The sequence below is a fragment of the Girardinichthys multiradiatus genome, chromosome 2 (genome assembly GCF_021462225.1).
Source record: "Girardinichthys multiradiatus isolate DD_20200921_A chromosome 2, DD_fGirMul_XY1, whole genome shotgun sequence".
Lineage (NCBI taxonomy): Eukaryota > Metazoa > Chordata > Actinopteri > Cyprinodontiformes > Goodeidae > Girardinichthys > Girardinichthys multiradiatus.
The window spans coordinates 37381314-37398007 of NC_061795.1; the positions used below are offsets into that span (position 1 = coordinate 37381314).

Below are 16694 nucleotides of genomic sequence, written 5' to 3' on the forward strand. Positions count from 1 at the left end.
CAATGGCGGTTACTCCATGGGCCTGTGGACTTGACCACCAGGGTCTTATTGATATTAGTATCTCAAGCAGAGAGGTCTATTTGATCCTTTGCCATTGTCCTTCACTGATGGTACTTTTTGTCATAAAGTAGAAATTCATACCTGTCTGAAGGCCCTTGAAGTTAAAGGAATAAACTGATCTAATTTTCAATGAAACGCAGTCCCACCCCCACAATGAAAACAATTGCCGCACTCAGCATGTCCCCTGTTTTCCAGACTTGGAGATATATGACAGGTGAGACAAAATAGATTGTCATTGTTATCTGGAGCTGATAAAGAGTGCAACTGTGTTCCACTGTCAGTGGGATGGAGGATTATCAAGCATTAACTCCAGCGATGGAAATAATTGTTTTCCTTTGAAGAGGTGAAAATCTTATTTTCACTGTATGGTAAATAGATATAACAATATCCCATACATTTGCCATACATTCTTTAGTGCCCTATGAAATATGTTTTGTTTTTTCCAAATTGTTCTATTTTGTTTTACCTTACGTTACCTTTTTTGTTTTTCCCAGATTCCATGTTTTCCAAATTAAACACATCTATTAAGTTTTTTTAATCATGCGGTTAATAAATACAATTTCAACAGTTAAATTGTAAAACAAACCGAATAATAAAATTTTTGCAAAGTCAAGGTCAAGCAGTATTTTGGTAATTTAAACGAGTAGCACTCATTGTTAGGAATGTAAGGATGTGAGCTTAAAATCAGGTGTCAATCAGATTGGGAATATGTTCTACCTAAGTCACTCATTCATGATGTTAAAGTTTGTTTTTTTTTATATATTTTGGTCCTTCCAAAACACTTAACCTAAAACAAGCAAAGCACTGTTTGTTTTCTAAAGACATATGGCAAAAGGTTTTCAGCAAATGCGCACGTTGCCCTGCTCAGGATCTTTGATGAGGAAGGAGTTTAAAGAAATGGCAGACTAATGCTAGCTGTCCTCCTTTCTGTTTTAATAAGTTGACTTGAGGATTTTGCTTGCCACCAGCTCTTCCATTGCGGCCAAAACGTACAAGCATAGGTTTTCTCCTGCTTTCTAAACTTAGAGCATTGAACTTCACATTTTGTAATGTTAAAGCCGCAGCTTGCTGCTACTCTTAACTTACTCCCTGATCTGTCAGTCTGAAGCAGAGATGAGTTCTGCCTCCGTCTGACAGTTACATTAAACAGACTGACCATTTCATACATTTACCTGCATATGCCTGTAGCGGGTGCTAATTTCCACCCTGGATTTACACAAAAAAAATTAGTTTTTGCAGGAAAGTAATAAGAGGTAGAAAAATATTGTTGTTCAGTGGTAAACAGTAGTTGATAGATATGCACTGTCTCCAGTAGTCTTGGCAATGTCCAATTTTAGATTTAGGCTATTTCCAGTTTCTCTGTAGGACCTATAATAGGCAGCATAAATAATTAAATTATTATTATTTTTAGTTGAAATAAAATTAGACTGTTTTCATAATAAAATGTTTACAATAAAAATATAAAAAGAGATTTCTCTCTCTGCATGTCTTATTTCCCCCACCCAACACAACATGGATGTGCAGTTTTTCACAAGACAAATGTCTCTCAGATTAATCTGTAACTTTCAGCAGTTTCTGAAATGTTTGGAAATTTAGAAATTCAAAGAATGTTTTAAAGAACATTTCTTAATTTTTTTACAGTATTATCCTTGGCCAGTAATAGCTTGATAATCTTAACAAATACCTATACATTTATATTTATCCACTGGTAAAAAAGTTATAGGTCTTAGCTTTACTTTTGCTGTTTGCCAACAGAAGTAAAACTTTTATTCTTTGTTTTTCAGGGTCCAACAAGAAGAGGAATCACCTCAACCAGAAGGTTAAGCAGCCAGATTATAAAGTGGCCTACGTTCAGCTGGTGAGAATTAATGCTCTAACAGTGTGCCTTGCAAAAGTATTCATATCCCTGGAAGTTTTTTTGTGTTGCATTTTATCACATGAAAGGAAATCAAAATCAGACGTGTGCAGTCCTTTTGTATTAAGCCCCCCTCCTCCTGTTCTAATACCTTAAATAAAATCCAGTGCCTGCAATCTCTGTAAAAATACTGCTTTTCCGAAAAGACCCCAGAGGTTTGTTTGAGAACTTTATTGAACAAACAGCATCATGAAGACCAAAGGCATAACCCAGAGAGGTCAGGGATAAAGTTAAGAAAGCAAGATTAGTTTATAGAACAGCATTGCAAGCTTAAAACATAACTACAGACCTACCAACACACCTAAACTGACAGGCAAAGAGAGCATTATGCGATTTTAACTTTTGAAGACCTTCACACCTTCAAAGCTCAGGTGGAAGAATCTTCTCAAACCTAAAAGAATGGCAACAAGAAAGCCACAGTTGAAAGAAAACAATAAGAACGCCCATTTACCACAAGCCATGTAAGGGGTTCGCAAATATGTGGAAAAGGTGTTTAGATATGACCAAAATGTAACATTTTGGCCCACATGCATAACTGTTTTGCAGAAAACTAACACCTCATGTTGCCCTGAACATACCACCCACATGTTTCACAGTAGGGGTGGTGACAACATCCAATTGTGGGAATGTTTCATCAGCAGGGACAGGGAAGATGGTTAGAGCTGATGCAAAGATGGATAGAGCTGTATACAGGACAATTGTAGAAAAAAACCTTTTAGAGGCTGCAAAATCCTTGACACAGAGCTTCAGTTTCTCGTGTTCTGATGTGTTACAAAGTTGTAAGAGACATAACACTCAAGATTTAGACCTGCAATTGTGCTGGAAGGCCATTCTGCAAAGCAGTGACAACTGATTTCTGTTCTACTTAGTTATTTACTACTTTGTGTTGGTCTCCCACCTAAAAGCACAATAAAATGTGTTGTTTGTGGTTAAAAAGTGACAAAAATTTCCAGAAATGTGAATACTTTTCCAAGGTGCTTTGCTGACTTACACTTAGAAAGCCTTTTCAGTCAGTTTTAAGAGATGACTTCCAGTTTTGTAGGCACTGTCTGTGTTGTTGTTCTTCAACAATGTGAGAATGAGTCATGGAGCGTGTTTCGTATTTGTCATGAGAAATGTAATGGGTGAAATGGCTCCCAAAATCCACGTTTCCATTTGGGTTCCAGTTTTGGGTACATGATGTTTGGTATTATCTAACTCTGGGTCTGGCAGCTGCGGTCTTCCCCCTTGGGATTATTTCAATTGTTATGGACACGGAGACAGAAAGGAAAAGGAAAATAATTACAAGTACAAAAGAGAGAGAGGTGGGGCAAAAAATAAAATGGGAGAGAAGGAGAAAAGAATGGAGGAAAAAAAGAAGGATGAAGAGAATACAAGATAACACCCTTCTTGCTTCTGCACCTGCAGAAACGTTCATATTAACAGCTTTTTTACCAAAAAGTGCACGATACTTATGAATGCAAGATGTATTCAGTGGTAAATGCGGCTCAGCATAGAACATTTATGTATCTGTTAACCCATCAGTTCATGAGAGGGAAACATGCACCACCCAGGCCGGGCAGGCCAAGCACTCCAGGCCAAGCACAACCCGCCAGCCGCCCCAGTGCAGGAACCACAGGTGGGGAAGAGGGTCCCCCCCTACCCCAGAACCCTCAATTTCTACATGCAACTTAACCCTTAGAGTTGAGCACAGCAACAGGTTAGGTTAATAAAATACACTCCCTCTTGATGCCATTGAGCGCGCCCACCCCCAAGGTCCTACATGTGAGTGTCGTGTTATAAGTGAGAGTGTCTAAGTTGTTCTATAAAATTTGGGCACAGGCTGCCATTGGACCGCAGATGGAAAACCCTTGCGGCACTCCAATGACGCACCCACACCCCAAGGCCCTACATGAGTGGTAGTGGTAGTGTAATGGAGTGGGCGCAGGGGGAAAATATATGTATTAAAATATAGGAATTAATTAGGTGCCACCTCCAGTGGGATAAAGTAAATAAAACGAAAATTTTAATACTGATGTACTTACAAATAAAAAAGCCATAGGATTTAGAATGTCAAATATGATCAAGTTAAAATGGAAATAAACGATAATAGGCCTCAGTTCAGTCATGAGTTCCTATTTTATTTATTGACTGTATGTATTATTTATTAGTTTCTTTGATTTAAATCTGAATTGTGTAGATATTAACACTATTTATACAACTGCATGTAATAAAGTAGCGATGAAGTGAAAATTATTTTTTTTTACACTAAGTCTGCAGACACAGGCATAGTCGAAATCAATTAAATGCACATGGACATCTAAACATTTCAATAAGATTCCTGCTCATGAAATAAATATAATGGGAAATGATTATGTTTATTTATTTTCAAATATTATTTAAAATGTAATTATTTCATTAAATTAAATAATATTAAATGTTATTTTAACATTTAATTACTTCGTTTATTCATTTAAATGGAACATTTAATAATTTAATTGTGCATTTCATAATTTAATGGTATATTTAAAGTGGAACTAAACCTGATGTAAAAGCATAACCGTGCCCACCAGACACATTTTGAAGAGACACTGAGGGGCACGGCCAAATGTGGGGTCGAGCGGAGGATGTGGTCAGGACGACAAGAGTGAGCAGAGCGACGCTGGTGTTTTGGCCACTGATGGATCTTTTCATGTGGAGAATTTCTTTCCCCCCTTGCATCTGAAGGTTGAGTGGGGCTATATTGAGTCCAGCGGGCCTGAGCCCCGCGATGCCTCTAGCCGGCGCTGCTGAGCCAGCAGAGGACAGAAATAATGTTAGCAGCATCATTGCTAACATGGGCTGTTGTTCAAAGCATGAACAAACTTTAAGAAATTTACATTTACATGTAGATTTATATTATCTCAAGTAAAGCATTTGACAGAAGGTATAAAGCATAAAACGCTATGATCAATGCTCACAGTTCCAACTCTTCATTCAGAAGGCGGGTGTGTGTCTGAGTGAGATGGATGTATAGCTGAACGCAGGGCTGTGACATAGACATGTACAAAGCTGTACCATTTTAAGCAATAGGAAAATTAAATTGCAGTAGCCACTGTTCAACCCAAAAAGGGCAGCACTAAGACGATTTTAGGACAAATATTGCAGAATTAAACAAGTTTATATGAATATGTAAAAAATTGCACAGCAACATAAAGATATCGCCCTTAAGGCCCAATTTATACAGTTTATCTGCAAAACAGATAAACTGGGGTTTAGTTCTACTTTAATTATGTCAGTCAGGCAGTCAGTCAGTCATTTTCTACCGCTTATTCCATAGTGGGTCGCGGGGGAGCTGGTGCCTATCTTCAGCAGTCTATGGGCGAGAGGCAGGGTACACCCTGGACAGATCGCCAGTCCATCGCAGGGCAACACACAAACAACCATGCACACACTCATTCATACACCTAAGGTCAATTTAGAGAGACCAATTAACCTAACAGGCATGTCTTTGGACTGTGGGAGGAAGCCGGAGTACCCGGTGAGAACCCACGCATGCACGGGGAGAACATGCAAACTCCATGCAGAAAGACCCCTGGCTGGGAATCGAACCCAGGACCTTCTTGCTTCAAGGCAACAGTGCTACCAACTGCGCCACCGTGCAGCCCCTTTAATTATGTATTAAATAAATAAAAGGTACATTTAATTATTTATTGGGACATTTAATGGTACATTTATTTATTTCATGGTTTATTTAATGTTGTCCTTTTTGGCCCTCTGTAAGAGAGTGGATTCAGCAGCAGGAACTGACGGTAGGTTCCAGCTCCTTAGTGTCTTCCACTGTTCATCATGCATCAAGCCTGAAGTATTTCCATGCTTTAAATCACTTCAGCCTTCGACAGCTTTTAGAACCTGTCTTTTGACAGTGAATCAGTCGCTTTAGCTGCCATGATTGTTTTGAAACAGTAACTCAGACAGAGCCAGTCCGTGACTGGAGCCGATCATTGCTGATGTATGCATCACACAAACATGCACAGACACACACCGCATCAGACTGCAGCCAGAGATTCTGTGCTTATATAGTTGGTGGCAGGAAAACAATTGTAACCTTAAGAAAAATTAGGGAAATTAAGAAAAAAAAGATAAGTTCACTAATTAATAGATGATGATGTATTATAATAGTTAATATCATGTCAACAGAAGCTTTAATAGAGTTTCTTAATATAATCTTAGTTACTTGATATTGTGAAAAAAGTACTAAAGTATATGAAACATTTATTTGTCATCAGACTATGAAATGAAGGCAACAAAATCTAAATGGTACTAACGTCACATCTTATCTGCTTTTTCTCTGGTTAGTGTTTTGCGTAAGAAGGATTATTTTACCAACTCCTGTCAAGTACACGGTGGGAGGCAGAGACCTCACCGCATTAACAACCAGCACTCCCTCCTTTTTTGGTTATAAATCATTTACAGTGCTGTGAAAAAGTTCTTCCTCTCTTACAGATTTTTGTAAGGGGGAAAAAACACCTAAATGTTTCAGGTCATCAAACGAAGATGAAAGATGATTAAAATTCAGTTTTAATAATAATAATAATAATGCATTTTATTTGACAGCGCCTTTCAAAACACCCAAGGACACTTTACAACATTAAAAACACAATTAAAACATTGGGGAAAAGAATAAAATAAAAACATAAAACCACAAAATAAAAACCTTTAAAGTGAGAAGGCTAACTTGAACAGATGAGTTTTCAATTGTGTTTTGAAGAAGAGAAGAGAATCAATATTACGGATGTCAGGAGGAAGAGCGTTCCAGAGTTGGGGAGCAGAGTGACAGAAGGCTCTTTTCCCCGTGGTACTGAGACGGACAAAGGGCACACTGAGTTGGATGGAAGAGGAAGAACGAAGGGAACGTTAATAGGTGGTGATGTGTAGAAGATCAGACAGATAAGGAGGGGCGAGGTTATGAGTTGCCTTGAATATGTACAGCAGGATTTTGAATTGAATTCTAAATGAAACAGGAAGCCATTGAAGTTGCTGTAGAACTGGAGTAATGTGATGAAATGAGGCCGTTTTAATAACGATGCAAGCAGCAGAGTTTTGAACCAGTTGAAGTTTACGGATTGATTTCAGAGGCAGACCAACGAGAAGAAAATTACAGTAATCAATTCGAGAAATAACCAGACTGTGAACCAGGATGGAAGCAGAGTGCAGGGAAAGAGATGGACGAAGTCGGTTAATGTTACGAAGGTGGAAATATGCAGACCGGGTAATATTATTAATATGAGAATTAAAAGAGAGTGCTGTGATACCAATGGAAGAAAGTCTATGAAGCGGGATTGAATGAGAAATTGTGTCGAAGGCTGCACTGAGATCGAGGAGAATGAGAAGAGACAATAAACCTGAGTCTGCTGCCATGAGAAGGGTGTTGGTGATTCTAAGGAGAGCAGATTCTGTGCTGTGACCAGAACGAAAACCAGACTGGAACTGTTCGTACAAACTATTCTTGGTTAAATGAAGATGGAGTTGAGATGCTACAGATTTTTCTAGAATTTTGGAAATGAATGGAAGGTTAGAAATCGGGCGGAGATTATTAAAATTGTTTGGATCCAGTCCAGTTTTTTTGAGGATAGAAGTAACAACTGCAGTTTTGAAGGTAGTAGGTACAATTCCAGAAGAAAGAGAGGAGTGAATGATGGCAGAGACAATTGGAAGAAGGGAGTAAAGGCAAAGTTTTACAAGAGCTGTTGAAAGAGGATCTAATGAACATGTGGAGGGTTTAGATTTCTTGATAAGGTCGGCTATTTCAGAGACTGGAGGAAGCAGAAAGAAAGAAAAAGGCTGACTGAGGAAAGGAGGATCAAAGAGAAAAGGGATAGGAAATGCAGGACAAAGTTGCTGATGAATTTTCCAAATTTTATCATCAAAAAAGGACATGAGAGAATTACAGGTATCATCTGAATAGAAGTGAGAGGGTAGAGGATCGGGGGTATGGAAGATATTGTTTAACAGTGAAAACAAGATCTTTTTATTTCCTTTATGCGAAGAGATAATGGTAGAATAGTAAGCCCATTTAGTTTGAGAAATTAAAGTCTTGTAGTGTGCGACGTGAGAAATATACATGTCCTTATGGACAGTAAGACCCGATTTTTTATGAAGTCGTTCCAATTGATGACATTTGGATTTAATAGACTGGAGTTTAGGAGTGAACCAGGGGGCAGAATGAGTAAAGGTAACAAATCATGTTTTCACTGGAGCAAAGGAATCAAGAATATGGGTTAGGTCACTATTATACAGATCAGTAAGTTGATCAGAAGTCATAAGATGTTCAAAATTCAAAGTGGAGCAAACAGTAGTGGAGAAAGAATGAGTATTGATATCTTTAATGTTCCGAAAGTAGATGAGCCAGGCTGTCTTGATTAATGAAACACACAGTGAAATACTGAACGACAAAAGAAAGTGGTCAGAGAAAAAGAGTTCATCGGCTTTACAGCCAACAGTAATGATTCCAGAACAACAAACCAAGTCCGGGGTATGTCCTTTAACATGGGTGGCAAAAGCAACAGATTGACTGAAGCCAGAACTGTCCAGGCAGGATAAAAAAATCGTTGGTAAGTGCGAGGTTAGTGTTGTCAATATGAATATTAAAATCACCCAGTAAAATAACATTTGGTGAGAGAGTAAACAGATGGCTAAGGAAGAAAAATCATTTAAGAAGTCTTTGTGAGGCTTAGGGGGGCGATAAACTGTAGCAATAATGGTAGGAGTTAGTCCAGAGACTTTACATACAACGCTTTCAAATGAGCTGACAGTAGACACACTCACTCGCAGGATTTTCCAGTTGTCACGATGAATTATTGCGAGTCCACCCCCGCGACCGGAGCTAGGGGGTTGACAAATGTAAACAAAGCCAGGTGGGGTAGAGTCGTTAAGATGTGAAAAATCCATAGGTAGTTGCCAAGTTTCTGTCAGGCAGAGAAAATCAAGCTTATGGTCAGTTACAAGATCCTGGATGAGTTGTCCTTTGTCCGTAAGATAATGGATGTTGAGCAGTCCAAAGTTGACAAAGGTGGAGTGGGCATGCTGGTTAGCTGCCCTAGCAACGCTAGCTAGCATGTTGAGATCTGCAATCCGGGTAGCTTTCCTAGTAGGTCGACGGTTATCAGTCCAGATGGACTGGATGGGTTTTGATCTGTCGAGCTGAAAACTTCGTAGAGACCCACGGTGGACGTATCTCCGGCGGGGCAGGAAAGCGACATCCGGATGAAGGTGCAGCATAACCCGGAGAGAATTGGACAGGTGCCAACACAGACCGAGGAGCTCGGCAGATGAATATTGTAGAATTGGCGAAGCCGGTTTAACGAGGAGTGATAGGATAGTTCATACAAGCCAAAATCAGATGCAAGAGTGATTAATCCACATCGCGGCAAGAGTGATTAATCCACATCGCGGCAAGAGTGATTAATCCACATCGCGGCAAGAGTTCGGCTGATAAGACGAGAAAATCCACAAAAAGTCCACAGAAGAGTCCACAAAAGAGCCAAAGGTACGGTGATGAGCAACAGCAACAAAGCGTGCCAGCGTCCACTCAGCCAGTTTTCAAATGAATTTATTTATTAAGAGTAAGAAAACTATTCAAACCAACTTGGATAAAGTAATTTACCCCAAACATAACTGCCTGTGCCACTCCCAGCACCAACAAATGCCATCAAGCATTTGCGATACTTGGCAATGAGTCTTGTACATTGATATGAAGCAAATTGGCCCTCTCTTCTTCCATGTATTTTTTTTATTATTTTATTTATTTATTTATTTTAATTAGCACATTTAAGGTTTTTTGAGCATGGCCTGTTCACAGTCATGCCACAAGAACTTTGCCACTCCACTTAGTTTCGTTTTTTGAGACATTCAAAGATAGACATGGTGGTGTGCTATGGATCGTTGTCCAGCTGCAAACCCAAGTGTACTTGAGCTCAAGGGCTTTTTTTGGTGAAGAATGAATGCACCCTTTCAAAAAAGGCCCAATTTAGTGTCGTCAGTCCACATATTTCTTTTCTTAAGTCTTGGGGATCATCAATATTTTTGGCAAATGTGAGACGAGCCATTTCTATTGGTTTTTACCTCTGAACTGTCCCATGTATACCATTTTTGCCTAGTCTCCTTATTATTGATGAATCATGAAAACTGGCCTTAACTGAGGTACGTGGGGGCTGCATCGCTTTAGGATGTTTTTCTTTTTTACCCTCCTGGATGTGTATTCGATTTGCTCTTGGAGTAGTTTTGGTAGGCTGCTGGCTCGGCTCCTAGGAACTTTCACTCCTAGCTCTCACTGTTGTTCTCTGAAGTTCCAAAGCTTTAGAAATTGCTTTATAACCCTTTTCAGATTGATAGATGTCAGTGACCTTGTTTCCCATCTGTTCTTGCATTTCTTTTTAATGGGGTATGGCATGTTGCTTTTTGAGATAATTTAAACTGCTTAATGTTTCTTCTTGATTCTACAGTTCTTTCATAAAGCAGGCCTGGATGTTTCTAATCAAAATAACTCAGGCTTTTATAAAGTTTCATTTAATCATAGTCATCAATTATTTAACAAGAGAATTACATAGGGCCAGTTTGGTTTGGATATAATTTTTTTCCTTAATAAATTGAATTACCAAAATCTATTAAATACATTTTGTATTTAATGACGTTATCTTTGATATTAAAATATGTTTGATCTAAAACATGTAAGAGTATCAGGAAAGATTAAGAACTGTCATTAAATGTTTTTGAGGGGGAAACTGCTGGGGGATGTAAGTGAAATGATCAGTTGTGGTCAGTTGTTCTTCATATAAGCTTAATTGGGCAGTTGTTCTTGTAGAAGGTGAGTTTTAACCTGCTTTTCCTTAAATGTATACATTAAATTTACACAATCACACTTTGTCTTTACTTTGCATCTTTCTCCTGTGTGGCTTATGCACTCTGGCTGCCCTCCTGAGTTCCCACAGGGCCTAAGGGTGTTTTTATTTGGTTACAGACACTTTGCTGTAAATATGGAGATATTATTATCATGTGGTGTAGTTCTCCTGTTTAAGTTTGTTTGCTATGCCATAAATGAATTGTACAAATCGCTGAACCCTGTAGTAGTATATTAGTTTAGATTTCATTTTAGATCCATCCTTCTACATTTCAGTTAAGTTTGAAGCTTGTCAATCTTTTGAGATTGCTTTAACCCCAGCATCCAACATATGACAAACAAAGGGCCTTTGTTTGGTGATATTGTTTTCATCTTGCTGAGATAAATCGGATGTGGTGTAGACGCTTGTTTACGGCTTTCTGCCGTCTCTTCGCCGTCTCACCTTAGAACCATCAATCATCAAAGAATAAATAATGAAAACTGTCTAAAAACGACAGTTTGAAAGACGATACATAATTGAACTGATAATGAATCTTTTAAGAGAAGACTTCCTCTTGTTTGACAATAAGGAAATGGCTTGTGATTTTTTTTCCCCAGTGGGGCCGGAAAATGATACGTTTGAGGATGATGAACACCTGAGACATGTTCCATCATTCAAGTTCTGATGTTTTTCCTCTAGCGCCTTGCCTTGACTCTCTGGTCTGGCTAAAACCCTGTTCAGGTTTCTTCAGTCATGCTCATTTAGGGATGAACAACAGGCAGGCAGGCTGAGATGCGAGCTCTTTTTGCATAAAATGGCTTGATACAAAACCAAATATCCGGCCTATTTCTCTGGCCGGTTTTCAGAAAAACATGTTCCCTCAACTCCCTTTCCTACCACACACTCTTCTAGGTCCACTCACACATACATAGCCCAACAAAAACCCTCCCTTCTTTTGCAGCGGTTGGGAGAAAACAAGATTCTTCCTAATTGACTCCACATGTCTTAGAGTGTTCTGTGGGTAGATGCTCGCACCACAGTCCCCCCTGTTCAACCCTCATCCTTCCCGCTCCCCCTTTCTCTTCCCCTTTTCCCTCCATCAACTAGTGTTGCAGCAGTAATAGATTTGTGCACTTTCTCTTGCTCCATGCTCTTGGGTTGTGGTTGAGGGGAGGCCTCCCGTTAGCGGGGTTCCGTGACGGCCATTTTCCTCAGGCTAAGGGGGGACCCCAGTATTGGGGAAGAGATAGCATCTGCATGTGTGAATTTTGCACTGTGTGTGGGAAAGTGTGTATATATGAGTGTGAGGGGCTGAGAGGGGTAACCAGGGGTGGTGTCTAAGGCCATGATGAAGTTATGCCAGAACAGGGAGGTCCAGAGATGGGGCAAAGCGTTCGAGCGGAGAAGAAGGAAGCTGAATGGAAGAGAAAGGCTGGTGTTGGGGTGACAAAAACAGCAGCAGAAAGGAAAAAAGCTTGAGCCTGTCCCCAAAGCTTTTAGGCCTCACTGTCTTTTAGGACTGGTGTATTTAAACTTGGACTACTTTTATCTAACCCTGTGCCCAGAATAAAACTTGGTTCAGATTTTCGCACCCAACTTGCATTGTTCCATCTGTTTGATGCTGTAAAGTGTGGATGCTGGAAAATCTGATCCTGGATTGCACTTTTTGACCTCTGTTGTTGACATTACTTCATGTACAGTTGGTGTAATTAGATTTGTCTGGTTCATGGTGCATTTGAATAGCAAAGTTGTCATCAGGTTTTTTTAACAAGCTCAGAAATGAATTAATAAATTGCAAATTGTTTCAGAAAATCCTGCGTAGAGCTCGTGCAGCAAAGCCTTTTTCAAAATTGAACCGCTCTGTTAGTTTGAGACGTTTTTTGCAATGATGTATTGTTTATTTCCCTGTGATTGGCCTTTAGGAAACTATCTTGGCCATTCGCACATCTAGCTTGTGCTTTGCCATCATTTTAACTAATAGTTTTTGCCACAGTTTAATCCTATTTGTTCAATGGAAAACTTTGAAAATTGTGTACATTTTTTTATGTTTTCTGTTATTTTTTTTGGCTATATCATTGTCAGACATTTAGAACTGACCCGTCTCTGCTTGGATTGAGAAGATTATAATGCGTTTTCTTTTTTAGGAGACTGTCATTTTTCCTTTTGAGTGGCTGCTCATATAGACACGAGCTTCACCGGCCGGGAAGAGCTGCAGCAATTCAGTGGGTAGAGTGCTCAAAGTGCAAGTTGAAAGCTACTGAAGAGGGATGCTGAGAGTGTATGAATGGAACATGTGACTATACCCATCCCATCATTTCATTGCAATGTTACAGTGCTGAAAAAGTCAGCTGAGCTGGTTTCAAACCTTCTGGAGAATGTGCAGAGATTTATGCCCATCTTTTCTCTCCCGTTCCCATTCATGTATTCACTTTGCAGTGGGAATTCCTTAGCTGTTGATGCATTTACACAACAGCGCTTTCGGGTGGCTTTTAGGTAGAATGCACACAAGGCATGGCATCATGCAAGAAAGATCTTCATCTTCACACTCTAAAAAAAATAAGGTTACAGCTGCCAGAACATTGTTTTGCATTTCACACACATCACACTCCTCATTAAGCAAATATGACCTTTTCTTACTCTTATCTCTCTTTTACCGTCATTTGCAATTAATCAGAATATGCATTCTGATGTTGACAGATGAAAGGGTTAGGGTTAACCCCCTAACCCTAACCCTTGTCAGATGAAAAGTACATTTTGAAACAATAACAACCTTTAAGCTGGTATTAAACATACCTTTCATTAAGCCCATATTTTTGTATTAAAAAAAATATACATTTTTTTTATCTGAAGTAATATTCTAATCTTAAATGTCAAGATTTAATTTGCTGTAAGCAGAAAACCTTCTGTCTGTGTGCAATTAATCCATATAATGTGGTTCACTTACTGAATTAAGTTACTGAAATAAATGAATTTTCAATAATATATAATAATTTACTATATTGGTTTGCACTTCACTGTTATTACAATGAATTTGCAGAAATGGCCAAAAGAAGGGTTCAGACAATATCTTTATTTCCACCAAAGTGGTTCAAATGCTTTCGTACTCGTACTCAAATGCTAGTTCACAGTTTGTGCAAATATTTGCATTTATTTTGTTTTTGTATTGTGATGACCTTATTTAAATCCAAAGCCAGTGCTCGTGTAGCTTTCTGAAATCAAGAGAGAATAAAAACAAATTTACTAACTAAATTTTTTAAGTATAGAGCATTCATTTAAAATTGCCACTATCCTATTTAATTTATTATTGGAATCTTCAACTGTTATTTATTAACATCATAAAGTGTTTTGAAGGCCTTTAAGTGACTTTGCTGCCTCACTACTTCCTGACATTGCACCTCTATGTCAGTAACAGATGTTACATTTTTCTCCCAGTTCTAACAACTCATACAAATTAATGCACAGTGTGTACAAAGACCAATGGCAAACAACTTATTTTTGTCCCCACAAAGCTCTGTAAATGAAGACATCAAAACTACAATTGTTCAAAGTCAAAGTATCCATCGCCCATCGTGACTTTTTTAATTTGGGAAGGTTGTAAATGCTTTGAAGGTTTATCTATGTTGCAGCCTCTTTGCACAAAATAAAAATTGCTTTACACTTTGTTACAACCTTCAAGACTGTTTCAAACACACCTACATAGATGTTTTAGTTTTGCAATGAACATAAAACACATTCTTCACCTTTTCTTTCTTCTCAAAAAAGTTAGATAGCTTCCTTTACTTAAAAGGGAAGAGTTAACATTTAAAATGCATCTAAACACTGCTTCAGTTAGACTTTGTTATAGTAACCGTCAGTTAAGGACATTTTTATCTCAGTCATAATTTAGACTTGCAAGAATTACACGAACATAGCCGACCAGTACTTGAGAAAGCTTAATCTTCCTTGACTATTTTCTTTGTCCCTCTAGGTAATAAACAATCCCATAAATATTTACAGTTTATTAATTCTTAAATATTTACAGTTTATTAATTCTTATATTGTGTTGCTTGACAGAGCAGCTGGTTTGCTTTTGCTATGACAACAATTTTTTTAAATTCTGGTTTGTAATGACACCGTGCCCTAGGAACATTTGCCATTTGTTCATGAAGTAATTTTTTTCATTAAAGTCCTTATAGGTGGAGATTCGCAAATCATTTGGCAGGTGAATGGAGCAGTCAACTGGACAGCTGGACAGCTTTGGTGGATTCTGGTTAATGATCGCACCAAAGCTAAACAGCAAGGTTATGCAATGTTTAGCACAACTTTAATGCAGATGTTTTTTACTGAGTGAAAAAAGACCAAGATGTACTTTATTATTTCAGTAGGAGACCAAACACCAAAGGTGTAAGAGATTACCAAAATATAGCTACTTTCTTTGGAAGCATATATATATATATTTTGTTTTACAGGCTGTTAGTTAAACAGGGTTTTCACATTATATCCCAGCTTAATCACACATCTTGTATTTCAAAAATGTCCTTATTTATTAAAGAAACATTAGGCCACAATAGTCTGTTTTTATTACTTACATCCCAACAACCCTAAATATGCATAAGCTACATAAATGTACCCTTAAAAAGGGTGTACTTTCTTTTTGCCATGACTACAACTAATGACCGTTCACAGCAGGAAGACTAAATTAAATTTTACAGTATAGTTACAATAAAATGAATGAATGATTTAACAATGTAGCAAGTCTAACAGTAAATCAGAGCTTATTTTGGACACTGTGACAAAGTCACAGTTTGTTTTAAATACAGGGCTTTTAAAAAAAAAAAAAAAAGATTTGTGATATAGTTATGTTTTGAGGTGTGCAGAAAGGAGTAATGTACATATAAATTGTAAGGAGCTCATTATTTGTCGCAATATACTTTAACTTTTATCTAGCAGCCCGGTACTCTGTGCAAATAATTTCTTCAAAGACCATTAGGATATTTGTAGATTTCTAGTGACGCAGAGAATGAGAAATTCTCCATATTAGGCTAGAAAATGTTTTTTTTTTTTTTTTTTACTTTAAACATTTTATTATAATCAGTCAGCTTTTAATACAACCAGAAATAAGAAGAAATGCTTTAAAATCCAATAGCAAATAACTCCAATGCTTCAATCCTTGTTACTGGCAGGCCAGAGCTTTACAGAAATTCATAACCACTCCAGAACAATGTGGATCTCTACAGTCCTAGTTCTGTAAGTCTAAGTCTAATGACATAAAGTTATACTCAGTTGTAAATGCCAAATCCACTGTGTTAGGCACAGTATAGTTGTGGTGAATGAAAACTGTGGACCTTTTAAACATATTTTTTCAGCACTAGTGGCATTTATTTTAAAATTTTTTTGACAGTAAGCAGACAGGAAAGAGGGGTAGAGAGAGGGGGAGACATTCGGCAAATGTCGCCGGGTCCGGGACTCGAACCCGGGACGGCCGCTTCGAGGACTGTAGCTTCTGTACATGGTCACGCACTTAACCCCTACACCATCAGCGCCGCGCCCCAAAAACTGTGGACCTTTGAGGTTCAACCTTTCATGTTGAACCTCAAACTGTCAACTTTACTATGAACTTATGATCATGTACTATGGTGTTGCTCTAGTGCAGCTGAAGTACAGGTTTTGCATTTTCGGGAAAAATATAATCTTTTGCTTCAAGATGAATGCGATGACAATTGCAACTGTCATAACTATTCGAGCTGTATGTGAGACAATGCACACTGCCCAAAACTATGGACGTCCTCCTAAAGTTCTCTTATTATTTAACATTTTAAAGGGGGTAGAAGTTCTAAAATATAGAAAAACATTCAGAGAGAAACACTTCAACCACAGCTGGAATACATTAAATTATAATTTTC

General features: G+C 38.2%; 1 protein-coding gene across 3 annotated transcripts in view; it reads left to right on the forward strand.

Annotated features, from left to right (window-relative positions):
* Window positions 1-16694, forward strand: part of mrpl23 (mitochondrial ribosomal protein L23) — a 77213-nt gene that overhangs the window by 38173 nt on the left and 22346 nt on the right. For all 3 annotated transcript variants that reach the window (XM_047350246.1, XM_047350235.1, XM_047350255.1), the window contains one exon: window positions 1845-1918. In XM_047350246.1, coding sequence (XP_047206202.1) covers window positions 1845-1918 — 74 coding nt within the window. The remainder of the gene's footprint in view (window positions 1-1844; window positions 1919-16694) is intronic.